Raw genomic sequence first — 13,761 nt, 5'->3', positions numbered from 1 at the left:
ATTTTATCGAATGGATGAGCATGCCCAAAGGGCCAAGTGGATGGAGAAAATGCTCCTGAAGAATGATTTAGCTGGAGAGAAAACAACAGCTTTTTCTATAATCATGGATTGTGCGAGTGAGGCTAACGAGATGAACAGTTGCAAGAGCAGCTTCCAGATATTTATCCACTGTGTGTAGCAACCAGACTAACAGATAAACAAAGTTAATTAGCAGAGACACAGTGATACGGCAAGCAAATGTTAGGCTAGTCCAAACTCTATTTAAGAAAGATGATGATTCAAACAAAGCTTTTGGATGTCTTCATTAACTGAAGCTCAAGAAGCAAATGCAAAGTTAAATATATTAACACAAAGTTCTGTGAAGAAGTGTAGTTTCCTTCACAGATCCGCGGATGAAGAATGGATGGTGTTCATCAAATTGTGGCAGTGCTTAGAAATCACAAGGAAACATCACCAGTAAAACATGAAATTCCTACAGCAGAACAAAAAAAAACAGAAGACGCAAGCATCATTGAATAGGTATTTAACACGTCCAAGGCATCATAAAGATGTTGCATAGTTCTGTAAATTGTGTCATACACATCAAAGAGTAGGAAAACCTCAACATGCACCACTTTTCGGAAGAACCACTTAATTGGGTTACAGTAGTTTCTATAGGATCAACACCAAAAACAACAACAGGGCATTAGTATATGTTTAGAATTATGGATATGATAACACAATTTCCAGGCGCTACTCTTTTAAGGACCATTACAGCTAAGGCAGAAATATGTTGAGCCCATATCATCGCTGGGAAAAGGATAAGGAGGAACAAGTATTTCAGGAGTTAAGAGTAGTGGATGCTGACAGAGACAAAAAGAGTGAGTTGGAAGGAGAGTTAGGCAGTTCCTAAAGTGAACCTCCTACAATTTGATGAGCCAACACAGATATACTGGGACAATTAGATACTGTGTTCTGATATTTAGAGGAAAGGTAACGTGAGCATTTTCCATAGCCCTGAGACAAGAGCACTTTGACTAAGTACACCCTTCCATTTCCTATTCGCTGACAATCCCATGACATTTATCACTACCTGACTCGATTCATTCCAAACTAATAGGTCTTGATCCACTTTGTTACAAAGACAAAAGATAAAGAGCAAACTCAAACCAAAAAAAACCTTAGCAAACAGATTTTTTTAGCAATGGCAAAAAAGTGACTGATCACTCTCTAGTGCTTATTATTGCTAGTTTTCTCATGTGACCTTGCAGGACAAACTCTGGGCCTAATCTTTAGGCTGAAGTAGTCTGGACTAGCTGTTTGTGTGGGCCCAGCAAGGGTTGCTACAGAGGACATAGATGCAGATGCGGAGATGAATTCTTCTGTCTCCAGTGGTAGCCTGTTGTCTTATATTGCATGGGAACTCTTTCAATAACTAGTTGTGTTAATGCTAGCCATGAGAGGTGTTTGTAGAGATATATAACAAAAAGTTGATGGTCTTTGTGTGAGATGCAAGTTATTAATCCATAACACCACTCCCCTGCATTTTTGCCAGTCTTACAATTATTTTCTTTTCATGTAATGATCCAATTGACTTCGAATGTCACAGCCAAGACAGCCTCCTAAGCACATTCAGGCAATTCATTTCTGCAACCAAGCTGCTTAAAAAGGTTTTTCCTCATGTTGCTTTTCCTTCCATCAATAGAAAAAGTTACTCCCTATCCGCTATTCCTTGTTATGTGGGAAGGGAAACTGTGAATTTGTGAAAAGCCTCCAATTTGCACCAGGAGCCCAGTCGGGAATCACAGAACCCCACTCCCTTTCACTGGACATTGGCTTTCACCATAAAACCTACTGTGCCGCATAGAGATATAAGAAATAGGAGAAAGAGTAGGCCATTCAGCCCTTTGAGTCTGCTCCGCCATTCAATATGATCATGGCTGACATCCAACTCAGTATCCTGTTCCTGCTTTCTACCCATACTCTGATCACTTTAGGCCCATGATCGATATCTGACTGCTTCTTGAAAATATTCAATATTTTCACCTCAATCACATTCTATGGCAGAGAATTTCACAGACTCACCACTCTCTGGGTGAAGAAATTTCTCCTCATCTCAGTCCTAAATGACCTCTCCTATATCCTTAAACTGTGACCTTTGGTTCTGTACTCCCCATTCATCGGAAACATCCTTCCTGCATTTACCCTAATCGATCTTTATAGTTTTTATGAAATCCCCCTACCCATATTCTTGTAAACTCGAGTGAATTTAGTCCTAACCGATCCAATCTCACATCTTACATCAGTCCTGCCAACCACAACAATTCCACCACACAACAATTTGCCTGCTATGCCAGGATAACAAATTGTGAAGCTGGATGAACACAGCAGGCCAAGTGGCATCTCAGGAGCACAAAAGCTGACGTTTCAGGCCTAGACCCGTCATCAGAGAGGGGGATGGGGAGAGGGTTCTGGAATAAATAGGGAGCAGGGGAGGCGGACCGAAGATGGAACGAAAAGAAGATAGGTGGAGAGGAGAGTATAGGTGGGGAGGTAGGGAGGGGATAGGTCAGTCCAGGGAAGACGGAAAGGTCAAGGATGCGGGATGAGGTAGTAGGCAGGAAACGGAGGTGCGGCTTGAGGTGGGAGGAAGGGATGGGTGAGAGGAAGAACAGGTTAGGGAGGCGGAGACAGGCTAGGCTGGTTTTGGGATGCAGTGGGGGGAAGCGACGAGCTGGGCTGGTTTTGTGATGCAGTGGGGGGAGGGGAAGAGCTGGTCTGGTTTTTGGATGCAGTCGGGGGAGGGGAGATTTTGAAGCTTATGAAGTCCACATTGATACCATTGGGCTGCAGGGTTCCCAAGCGGAATATGAGTTGCTGTTCTTGCAACCTTCGGGTGGCATCATTGTGGCACTGCAGGAGGCCCATGACGGACATGTCGTCTGAGGAATGGGAGGGGGAGTTAAAATGGTTCGCGACTGGGAGGTGCAGTTGTTTATTGCGAACTGAGCGGAGGTGCTCTGCAAAGCGGTCCCCAAGCCTCCGCTTTGTTTCCCCAATGTAGAGGTAGCCACACCGGGTACAATGGATACAGCATACCACATTGGCAGAAGTGCAGGTGAACATCTGCTTAATACGGAAAGTCATCTTGGGGCCTGGGATGGGGGTGAGGGAGGAAATGTGGGGGCAAGTGTAGCACTTCCTGCGGTTGCAGGGGAAGGTGCCGGGTGTGGTGGGGTTGGAGTGGAGTGTGGAGCGGACAAGGGAGTGACGGAGAGAGTGGTCTCTCCGGAAGGCAGACAAGGGTGGGGATGGAAAAATGGCTTGGGTGGTGGGGTCAGATTGTAGATGGCGGAAGTGTCGGAGGATGATGCGTTGCATCCGGAGATTGGTGGGGTGGTGTGTGAGAACGAAGGGGATCCTCTTGGGGCAGTTGTGGAGGGGGCGTGGTGTGAGGGATGTGTTGCGGGAAATGCGGGAGACGTGGTCAAGGACGTTCTCAACCACTGCGGGGGGAAAGTTGCGGTCCTTGAAGAACATGGACATCTGGGATGTGCGGGAGTGGAATGCCTCATCCTGGGAGCAGATGTGGCGGAGATGGGGGAATTGGGAATGGGGATGGAATTTTCGCAGGGGGTGAGTGGGAGGAGGTGTATTCTAGGTAGCTGTGGGAGTCAGTGGGCTTGAAATGGACATCAGTTTCTAGCTGGTTGCCTTAGATGGAGACAGAGAGGTCCAGGAAGGTGAGGGATGTGTTGGAGATGGCCCAGGTGAACTTGAGGTTGGGGTGGAAGGTGTTGGTGAAGTGGATGAACTGTTCGAGCTCCTCTGGGGAGCAATAGGCGGTGCTGATACAGTCATCAATGTCACGGAGGAAGAGGTGGGGTTTGGGGCCTGTGTAGTTGCGGAAGAGGGACTGTTCCACGTAACCTACAAAGAGGCAGGCATAGCTTGGGGCCATGCGGGTACCCATGGCCACCCCCTTTGTCTGTAGGAAGTGGGAGGAATCGAAAGAGAAGTTGTTGAGGGTGAGGACGAGTTCGGCTAGGTGGATGAGGGTGTCGATGGAGGGGGATTGGTCGGGCCTGCGGGACTGGAAGAAGCGGAGGGCCTAATTAAGCAGATGTTCACCTGCACATCTGCCAATGTGGTATACTGTATCCATTGTACCCTGTGTGGCTGCCTCCACATTGGTGAAACCAAGCGGAAGCTTGGGGACTGCTTTGCAGAACACCTCCGCTCGGTTCGCAATAAACAACTGCACCTCCCAGTCGCAAACCATTTTAACTCCCCCTCCCATTCCTCAGATGACATGTCCATCATTGGCCTCCTGCAGTGCCACAATGATGCCACCCGAAGGTTGCAAGAACAGCAACTCATAATCCACTTGGGAACCCTGCAGCCCAATGGATCAATGTTGACTTCATAAGCTTCAAAATCTCCCCTTCACCCACTGCATCCCAAAACCTGACCAGGTCTTCCCCTCCTCCCAGTGGATCACAAAACCAGCCCAGCTCGTCCCCTCCCCCCACTGCATCACAAAACCAGCCCAGCCTGTCTCCGCCTCCCTAACTTGTTCTTCCTCTCACCCATCCCTTCCTCCCACCTCAAGCCGCACCTCCATTTCCTACCTACTACCTCATCCCGCCTCCTTGACCTATCCGTCTTCCCTGGACTGACCTATCCCCTCCCTACCTGCCCACCTATACTCTCCTCTCCACCTATCTTCTTTTCTCTCCATCTTCGGTCCACCTCCCCCTCTCTCCCTATTTATTCCAGAACCCTCACTCCATTCCCCTCTCTGATGAAGGGTCTAGGCCCGAAATGTCAGTTTTTGTGCTCCTGAGATTCTGCTTGACCTGCTGTGTTCATCCAGCTTCATACTTCGTTATCTTGGATTCTCCAGCATCTGCAGTTCCCATTATCACTGCCTTCTATACCACACTGGTGAAGGCAAGAAGAGGTCCTTAATTGGTCACTTAAGTGGCTCATTTGGCATTTGGAGTTGGGAGGGTGAATGACTTTTTTTTAACCTACACTACAACTGGTAAGATCGCATGACAGTGGGAAGAAAATAGGCACTCCACAAACTCCCATAACTTGAAAAAAAATCCAAGAACCATAGCTGCTGGTAATCAAAAACGCAAACAGAAATTGCTGGGAAAACTCAGCATGTCTGGCAGCACTGTGGAAAGAAAGCAGAGTTAATATTTTGGGTCTAGTGACCCTTCTTCAGAAAGGTCTTCTTCAGATCTGAAGAAGGGTCACTGGACCAGATACATTAACTCTGCTTTCAGTTCACAGTTGCTGCCAGGCCTGTTGGGTTTTCCCTGCAATTTCAGTTTTCATCACTGCAATACCTTGTTATTTCATGGCCCCACTTCCTTGCCTCCCAAGCCAATCCCAGAAGACTCGTAAACTGAATAAATATGGATTGGTTTGTTCGGAATTTGATTTGGAGTCAAGGTTATGGGATAAAGCAGAAAAGTGAAGATGAAAATTAGGTCAACCATGATCTCATTGAATGGTCAAGTAGATTTGATGGGCCAAATGCTCTATATCTGCTCTCATGGTTTATTTTTAAAAAATCATAATTCCAATTCTCATGCGTTCTAAACTTTTTAAAATCGTTTCACACATCAATTATATTTGTTGAATTAATACAGCGCTAAGTGAACCATAACTGAAGAAAAGTAATTCTTACCTTAACTAAATTTGAAATACACTCAATGGAATTTTTTTGAACATCAGGGTCAGGGCTTGAAAGAAGTTGAATTAGTGGTCCCATCCCACCTTTCTCATAAATCTCCACTTTACTCGTGAAATCAACAGACATGGAAGATAGGCACAGTGTAGCAAGTTCATGGACAACAACATCATCTACAGTGAGAGGATCAGAAAACCAAAAATGCAATAAACCAATACAATTTCTCATTCTTTTTCTCTGTCATAGTTTAAAATGTAACACTACTAATACATATTTATTTAACCTATTTTCTAATTAACCTGTTAAGAGAGATGTTACTACACACTCCTGGAGCAGATCAACTTGAACCTGGGACTCGCGGGAGGGACACTATTACGGTGCCATGACAGGCCTCACACTATACACATGCAACAAAAACTCAAAGAATGGAATAAATTGGATCCTTTTACTTCTTAATGGGTTCTTCTGACCTGGAATCAAAACTTAATAGGCAGTTTAATTGTCCTCTAGTTGAGCTGAAGTGTTTAATGGAACTGAAATTCTCCGTTTTTGCTTTTTAGGCAACTTCACTAGAGGTTTGCCTACAAAAGTCTAAATCTAGCTCTAAAATATCAGAATGATCCATACTTCATGCTGCATATTAGGAAGGCTACAAATCCATTTTTACTGCTTGTCCTAGAAGGCATCCTAAGCATGTACAGAGTTTTGTCAAATGCCAAAATAAATCAATGAGTAATTAACTTTATGTAGTTGATGATTTATTTAGCTCGTGTTAGTAAGTTGGTGTCAGTGTGGGTCTGTTATTCTGCTTAAACTGTGTTCAGCTACAACGTGTTTAGAGGATGCTAGGTGGACCTTGGAGCCCCAAGATGGCAGCACTGGAGTCAAGTCAGTGTTGTAAACTGACTGGTGTATAATGTGACTGTTCTGCAAACTTCTTGTAATTGACAGCTGCATACATATTTTACGTGACTATGTTACAGTAACTGTACCCGTCTTTGAAGTGGATTTTCGATGCCGACATGTTGAATAAGATTCAAAGGTTAGTGGATAAATGTTTCCTCTCCTGGTTATATTTGACTGACAGTTTTATGAGATTGTAAGAGCAATTCATTTCAAAGGCATGTCGAATGTCTGATCTGATGTTATTTTATGTGCAATTCAAAGACTTAATGGTGAAACAGCGCATGAGTTGTCTAGCTCAGTGAGTGTTAGTGGAGGATGCATGACTGATATATACGACAGTTAGAACATTTAGGGAGGATCAGAGGGAGAATTGGGCCAATTTTTCAATGGACGGAAGTAGGCCATCTAACCAGCCTGAGTGTGCATTTGCCCACCTCCACTGCTATCTCAGGCTATTTTGAGAAGTGGCAGACCAATCCCCAAACCTTGTCTACTTCCAAAAGATGAAAATAGACAACAGATAGCGACAAACCACCTTAAAAATGCAAATCCAGCCCCAATGTGTAGAGCAAGGTCTATTGAGGGAAATAGCATAGATGTAAGTGATTAAAAGCTAAACAAGCATATGAGGCAGAAAGAAATACAAGGATATGCTGTTAGGTCAGATAATGGGAGATGGGAAGAGATTCACATGCAGCATAAATGCTGATTTTGATAATTAGGGTTTTGTGGCCTGTTTCTTCATTGTAACTCTTGAGTGAGGAATTATAGCAATCATACATTAATCACTCAATTGGAGCAATATTTTAATTCATATTCACATTTAATGCAACATCCAAAGGGAAGCAAAAGTAGGGCAGCACCCTCGAGGAATATCACTCAGAGGAGGAACTACCCATGACTTTGAGAATACTGCAGAGTTTGAGATTAAAATGCAAATTTCTGCTGATTCTGCAAATGTGAAAAAGAAACAGAACATACAGTACAACACTCAGCAGGTCAGACAGCATCTAGAGAGAAACAAGTAAAGTTTCACATTGATGATCCTTCAAGTTTTATATCCATGTGACTTTCTTTCAAATACCCAAACTGCTATAATTTAGCAGATTCAAGCTGTAACATCAGATAGTGATTGCCAACTGCAGCCTCTGAAGAGAAGACATGCTGCCTGCTGGACCTCATGGCCATCATTACCAATGACTGTCAAAGGCCACCACAACAATATTTTAGCTTTTGAAATCTTCTATAGATCTAAGAAAATCATATCCAGCAATCCTAATCTTATGTCCATAATGGTAAAACACAGCCAGCAAGTTCAGAATGGATGGACACCAATGCTTTCACCTCTGGTTGACTTCTCACAGCAGCACTCAGAACACCAGATACAACAGGAGTTTTCATCAATCACTTTCACTTTACTAATATGCAGCTTTGTTAATTAGCAGAGGCAGTAATGCAGAGACTCGAACAAACAGCTCTGCCAATCATCCAACCCAAACTTTGGGTCTGCTACATGGATGACACCTTTGTCATCACGAAACAAAACAAATTAGAGGAAACCTTCAAGACCATCAGTAATACCCTTACGGGCATAACATTCACAAAAGAGGAGGAAAACAACAACAAACTGCCATTCCTAGATGTCACAGTAGAGCGAACAGTCAATGGGGAACTTCAAACCAGCGTCTACAGGAAAACAACACGTACGGACCAAATACTGAACTACAGGAGCAACCATCCCAACACCCACAAACGAAGCTGCGTTAGAACATTATTCCAACGAGCCACCACACACTGCAGCACACAGGAACTACGCAGAGCAGAGGAAAATCACCTATACAGCGTATTCAAAAAGAATGGGTACCCTATGAACACAGTCCGCCGATTTCTCAGCAACAAACCCAAACAAACAGACAAAACAGGCCCAGAAACCATAACCACTCTCCCCTACATCAAAGACATTTCCAAAATGACTACCAGACTACTCGGACCTCTTGGCATCAGGGTAGCCCACAAACCCACCAACACACTAAAACAGCAGCTAATGAACTTAAAAGACCCTATAAGGACAACAAGCAAGACGAACATCATCTACAAAATACCTTGCAAGAACTGTGACAAACACTACATTGGACAAACTGGCAGAAAGCTAGCCACCAGGATACATGAACATCAACTTGACACAAAATGACATGATCCACTATCACAGGTATCCTTACATACAGATGAGGAAGGACACCACTTTGATTGGGACAACACATCCATCCTAGGACAAGCCAAACAGAGACACGCATGAGAATTCCAAGAAGCAAGGCATTCCAACCGGAACTCCATCAACAAACACATTGATTTGGAGCCAATCTACCATCCTCTGAGAAAAAGAACAGGACATGACATCACCAACACAGGAAATGACATCACCAACCCAAGGAAACCTAAACAGATAAATGGAAAGTGGGACATAACACCAGTGCTTCACCGGAGGCTCACTGATGATGTTACCTAGAATGGTGACGAAATGTCTGGGAACAAACCTTCCAGCTCAGTGAACCAGCTTACATCTGGAACAAAATAAAGACCCACTCTTTTGTGGACCGAGAAGAGGAGATCGCGACTGTGTTGGAGGAGGAACAAAGACATTGGGTTGGCTATGCACCCTTGCAACCAGTGAATCTTAATGCTGGCTTTGGCCTAACGCTGGTTCAGGGGAGCAGCCAACCTGCAACGATGGCTGCGGCAAGTGCTCGTGCCCCCGGGGGTCCAGAACACCATCTGCGTTTCCGTGAAGAAGGTGGATGAAGCTGCACCTGTGGACCGCACCTTCTTCGTGAAGAGGGTCCTGTCGGACTGTTGTGGGTTCACTGCTGCGGGCATTTACTGCCTGCAGGATTTCCCCGGAAGAGGTTTTTACGATGTAACCTTCAGGAGTGCCAAGCTTTGTGAGCGCTTCCTGGAGGTTTACAAGGAGAAAGGAGGTGAGGGCCCCCTCTCTGTATTGACCGCTGTCCCGCTGTTCATGATGCTGGTGCAGAGGAGCCATATGGTGACTGTACACATGTACAATCCGCATTTGCCAGCAGTTGATGTCCTGACCTTCCTTGGAAGGTATGTGAAGGTGGAAGGGGACCTAACCAACATCATGGACCCCTTCGGGATCTGAACCAGTAAGAGGCAGGTCAAGGTGACGCTGAGGACGGGCGTGGATGGGAACATCGTACACCCATCGTCCAGCTTCGCGATCGGCGGGAGCAAGGGTACCTGACCTACGCAGGGCAACCTAGAGTCTGCCATGCCTGTGGTCACGTGGTGGCCGACTGCAAAGCTACCATCTGCAGGAACTGCAGGGAGGAGGGACACCTTGCAAAGGATTGCTCACAAGAGAAAAGCTGCAACCTTTGCGGGGAAGCGAACCACCTCTATAGGGCATGCCCGTGGCGGGGGCCACCTACGCCCAGGTCGCCGGCAGGGGCAATGCGGGGCCCCCAGGAGGAGAGGAAGGCACCAGGGCCCTGCAAGGACCCCACTAATATGCAGGAGGGCCAGGTCGTGCAGGAGGGCCCAGCCCCGCAGGATGGACCCGAGGCCAGCAAAGCACCCCTGCAGGCTCTGCTCCCCCCCCCCCCCCCCCACCCCCGACAACCCGGAGTCGATGGAGGAGGCGACAGGTGACCCAGGGGAGTGGACAACAGTCCGGAAAGCGAGGAGGAAGGCGCGCCGGTGGGCCCAGGCACTGCAACCAGCAGGCGGGAAGAGGCAGCTACAGGGGGGCTATAAGAGCTCCTCTGACAAGGGAGATTCGGAGGAGGCCCGCCCTAAGCAGAAGCTAAAGATCTCAAGGGAGAAGGAAAGCAGCACCACGCTTCCAGGTGATGGGAGGCATCCTGAGGCTCCCTCCGACACCCAGCGATGCGCCGCTGGGGCCCTGGAGGGGCCCCCGGAACTTTCAGGCGGGAAGGAGGAAACAGCGTGTCCCCAGCCTGACCCAGAGCTGGACTCTCCTGCCTCCGTACCCCCAACGGGGTATGCCACCCGGAAGGCAGCACGGACAGTTTCCTGAGCCCGGAGAGCGTCCAGCAGTTAGCCCGGGCAATGGGCATGAAGGGACAGATGGAGGGGCTGGACCTTGGACTTGGGAAGGGTACTGCGGCCACTGCCCACAATGGGGGTACGAGTTGCGAGCATTAAAGTGCGCAGCGTCCAGTCCACCGCAAGATGTGTGTCCACGTTGGCCTACCTCACCACCATCAAGGCAGACCTCCTGCTTCTGCAGGAGTGCGGGATACCGCACCTCAGCAGGTACGGGAAATGGTCCGACGGCTGGACCTGTGGGCCTTCGATCTGGTCGGGGGGTAACGACTGTCGCTCCTCGGGCCTGGCTATTCTGCTGCGGGGGCGCAACTTCACCATTTCTCAAGTTCAGGAGGTGGTGGGGGGGCGCCTCCTAGTGGCTGATGTCACCTACAGGAACACTCCCCTGAGGCTGATCAACGTGTACACCCCAGCGGTACGGAGTGAGCAGTTGGCCGTCCTGCAGTGGCTTCCACCCCTGCTGGCTACGTCCAGGCCAGTCATCCTAGGCGGAGACTTCAACTGCATCATTGACGCAGATGGAAGATCCGGCGTGGGAACAGCGGGTGGGGGACGTCACGTCCAGATTCTGGATGTGAGTTTGCTCACTGAGCTGGAAGGTTAGTTTTCAGACGTTTCCTCACCATTCTAGGTAACATCATCAGTGAGCCTCCGACGAAGCGCTGGTGTTATGTCCCGCTTTCTATTTATCTGGTTAGGTTTCCTTGGGTTAGTGATGTCATTTCCTGCATCCTACAACGCAGGAAATGACATCACCAACCCAAGGAAACCTAACCAGATAAATAGAAAGCGGGACATAACACCAGCGCTTCGTCGGAGGCTCACTGATGATGTTACCTAGAATGGTGACGAAACGTCTGAAAACTAACCTTCCAGCTCAGCGAGCAAACTCACATCCAGAACCTCAGCCTCAGCTACAAATCTTCTCAAAACTCGCTATCACGTCCAGATTCCTGATGGGCACAGTGCAGGACGCCCAGCTGCTCGACGTCTTCAGCACCCCTGCAGAGGGAGCGCAGCGGAGATACACCTGGTCGCGGCCAGACGGGTCTATCCACTCAAGGATAGACTTCCTGTTTGTGTCACGGGTGTTCTCGGTCAGGTCCACCGGCGTCAAGCTGGTGTTCTTCTCTGACCACTGCCTCCTGCTGGCCGACTGTCACTTACAGGACAGCCAGCAGGCCGGCAAGGGGACGTGGAAGCTCAACACGACTCTGTTGACCCCAGAGAACGCCGAGGAGCTTAAGAGGGAGTACGCTGGTTGGAGAACCGTGAAACCCCTCTTTGAGTCTCCGGGCGACTGATGGGAGACGGTGAAGGAGAACTTCAAGAGGTTCTTTGTCCTCAAGGGTGTTCGGAAGGCGAGAGAGAAGCGGGGAAAGCTGCCAAGACTCCAGAAAAGGGTGCAGAACCTGCTCCTTCTGCAGTTGATGGGGGTCGATGTCACGGAGGTCCTCCGCGAGGTGAGGGGCCAGCAAGCCTCGCTCTTCGCCGCGGAGGCCTCCAGGATAATCTTCCGGTCCAGGGTCCATTCCGTGGAGCAGGACAAGACGTGCTCACGTTTCTTCTTTCAGAGGGTGCACAAAGAGAGCTCTGTGCTTAGCCGGCTGAAGGAGGACGACGGCTCGGCGATGTCTCGGCCCGACATTTTGAGGATCAACAGATCCTTCCATGCCGGACTGTACGATGCGAAGCCCACGGACAGCACGGCCTCCAAGTCGTTCCTGTCGTCTATCATGGAGATCTTGGACGACAGTACGAGGGAGTGGCTCGACCGGCCAATATCCCTGGATGTGCTGACCAGAGCCCTCAAGTCCTTGGACAGGAATAGGACTCCCGGGAGCGACGGCTTACCGGTCGAGTTGTATTCCGCTCTGTGGGACCTGGTCGGCGAGGACCTGCCGGAGGTGTATGAAAGTGCGCTTCGGGCAGGGGAAATGCACAAGTCCATGAGGAAGGGTATCATCACCCTCATTTACAAGAAGAAGGGGGAGAAGGAAGAAATTAAGAATTGGCGTCCCATTTCACTATTGAACGTGGATTACAAAATCCTGGCCAAGGTCATAGCCAACCGGGTCAGGTCTGTCCTGGAGTCGGTGATTCACCCTGACCAAACCTGTGCTGTGCCGGGCAGCAAGATCGCTGAGCGCCTCGCGCTCATCAGGGATACGATCGCCTACATGCAGGACAGGCAGGTGGACACCTGCCCCATCAGCCTGGACCAGGAGAAGGCCTTCAACAGGGTCTCTCATGCTTACATGAGGGACGTCCTCTCCAAATTGGGGTTCGGGGAGGGCATCTGCAATTGGATCCAGCTGCTCCACACCAACATTGTTAGCGCAGTCTCGATCAATGGATGGGAATCAGACAGTTTTGCCGTCAGATCTTGAGTCAGGCAGGGCTGCCCGTGCTCACCTGCCTTGTTTGTGTGCTGTGTGGAGCCCTTCGCCACATCCATCAGGAAGGACGTGAGCCTGAAGGGCATGACTATCCCAGGCAGCGGAGGCCTTCAGGTCAAGACCTCCCTGTACATGGGCAATGTCGCCGTCTTCTGCACCAATCGTCGGTTGGTGAGTAGGCCGTTGGACATCTGTGGCCAGTTTGAACTGGCCTCGGGTGCCAAAGTCAATAGGGGTAAGAGCGAGGCCATGTTCTTCGGGAACTGGGACGACCGCTCCTTCACCCCCTTCACCGTCAGGACAGACTACTTGAAGGTGCTGGGTGTTTGGTTTGGTGGAGCTCGGGCGTGCACTAAGACTTGGGAGGAGCGTATCACCAAACTGAAGCAGAAGCTGGGCAGGTGGACGCTCCGGTCCCTCTCCATCGCGGGTAAGAACCTGGTTGTCAGGTGCGAGGGGCTTTCGGTACTGTTGTATGTGGCGCAGGCCTGGCCTATTCCCTGGACCTGCGTCGCTGCGGTCACCCAGGCCATCTTCCACTTCATTTGGGGGTCGAGGATGGACCGGGTCCACAGGGACACCATGTACAAAGACCTGGAAAATGGGGGAAAGGGCGTACCGAACGCCACCCTCGCCCTGACGGCTACCTTTGTGTGCGGCTGCATCAAGCTGTGCGTAGAT

The 13,761-nt window shown here is 49.0% G+C and overlaps 1 protein-coding gene across 3 annotated transcripts in view; it reads right to left on the bottom strand.

Annotated features, from left to right (window-relative positions):
- The window catches only part of armc3 (armadillo repeat containing 3), a 163,766-nt gene that overhangs the window by 101,602 nt on the left and 48,403 nt on the right, over positions 1-13,761 (bottom strand). For all 3 annotated transcript variants that reach the window (XM_048561212.1, XM_048561218.1, XM_059641959.1), the window contains one exon: positions 5,684-5,859. In XM_048561212.1, the coding sequence (XP_048417169.1) occupies positions 5,684-5,859 (176 nt within the window). The remainder of the gene's footprint in view (positions 1-5,683; positions 5,860-13,761) is intronic.

The sequence above is a fragment of the Stegostoma tigrinum genome, chromosome 2 (assembly GCF_030684315.1).
Source record: "Stegostoma tigrinum isolate sSteTig4 chromosome 2, sSteTig4.hap1, whole genome shotgun sequence".
NCBI classification, from domain to species: domain Eukaryota; kingdom Metazoa; phylum Chordata; class Chondrichthyes; order Orectolobiformes; family Stegostomatidae; genus Stegostoma; species Stegostoma tigrinum.
Note: the sequence above shows the minus strand (reverse complement) of the source record. Positions and strands in the feature narration are given on the sequence as shown.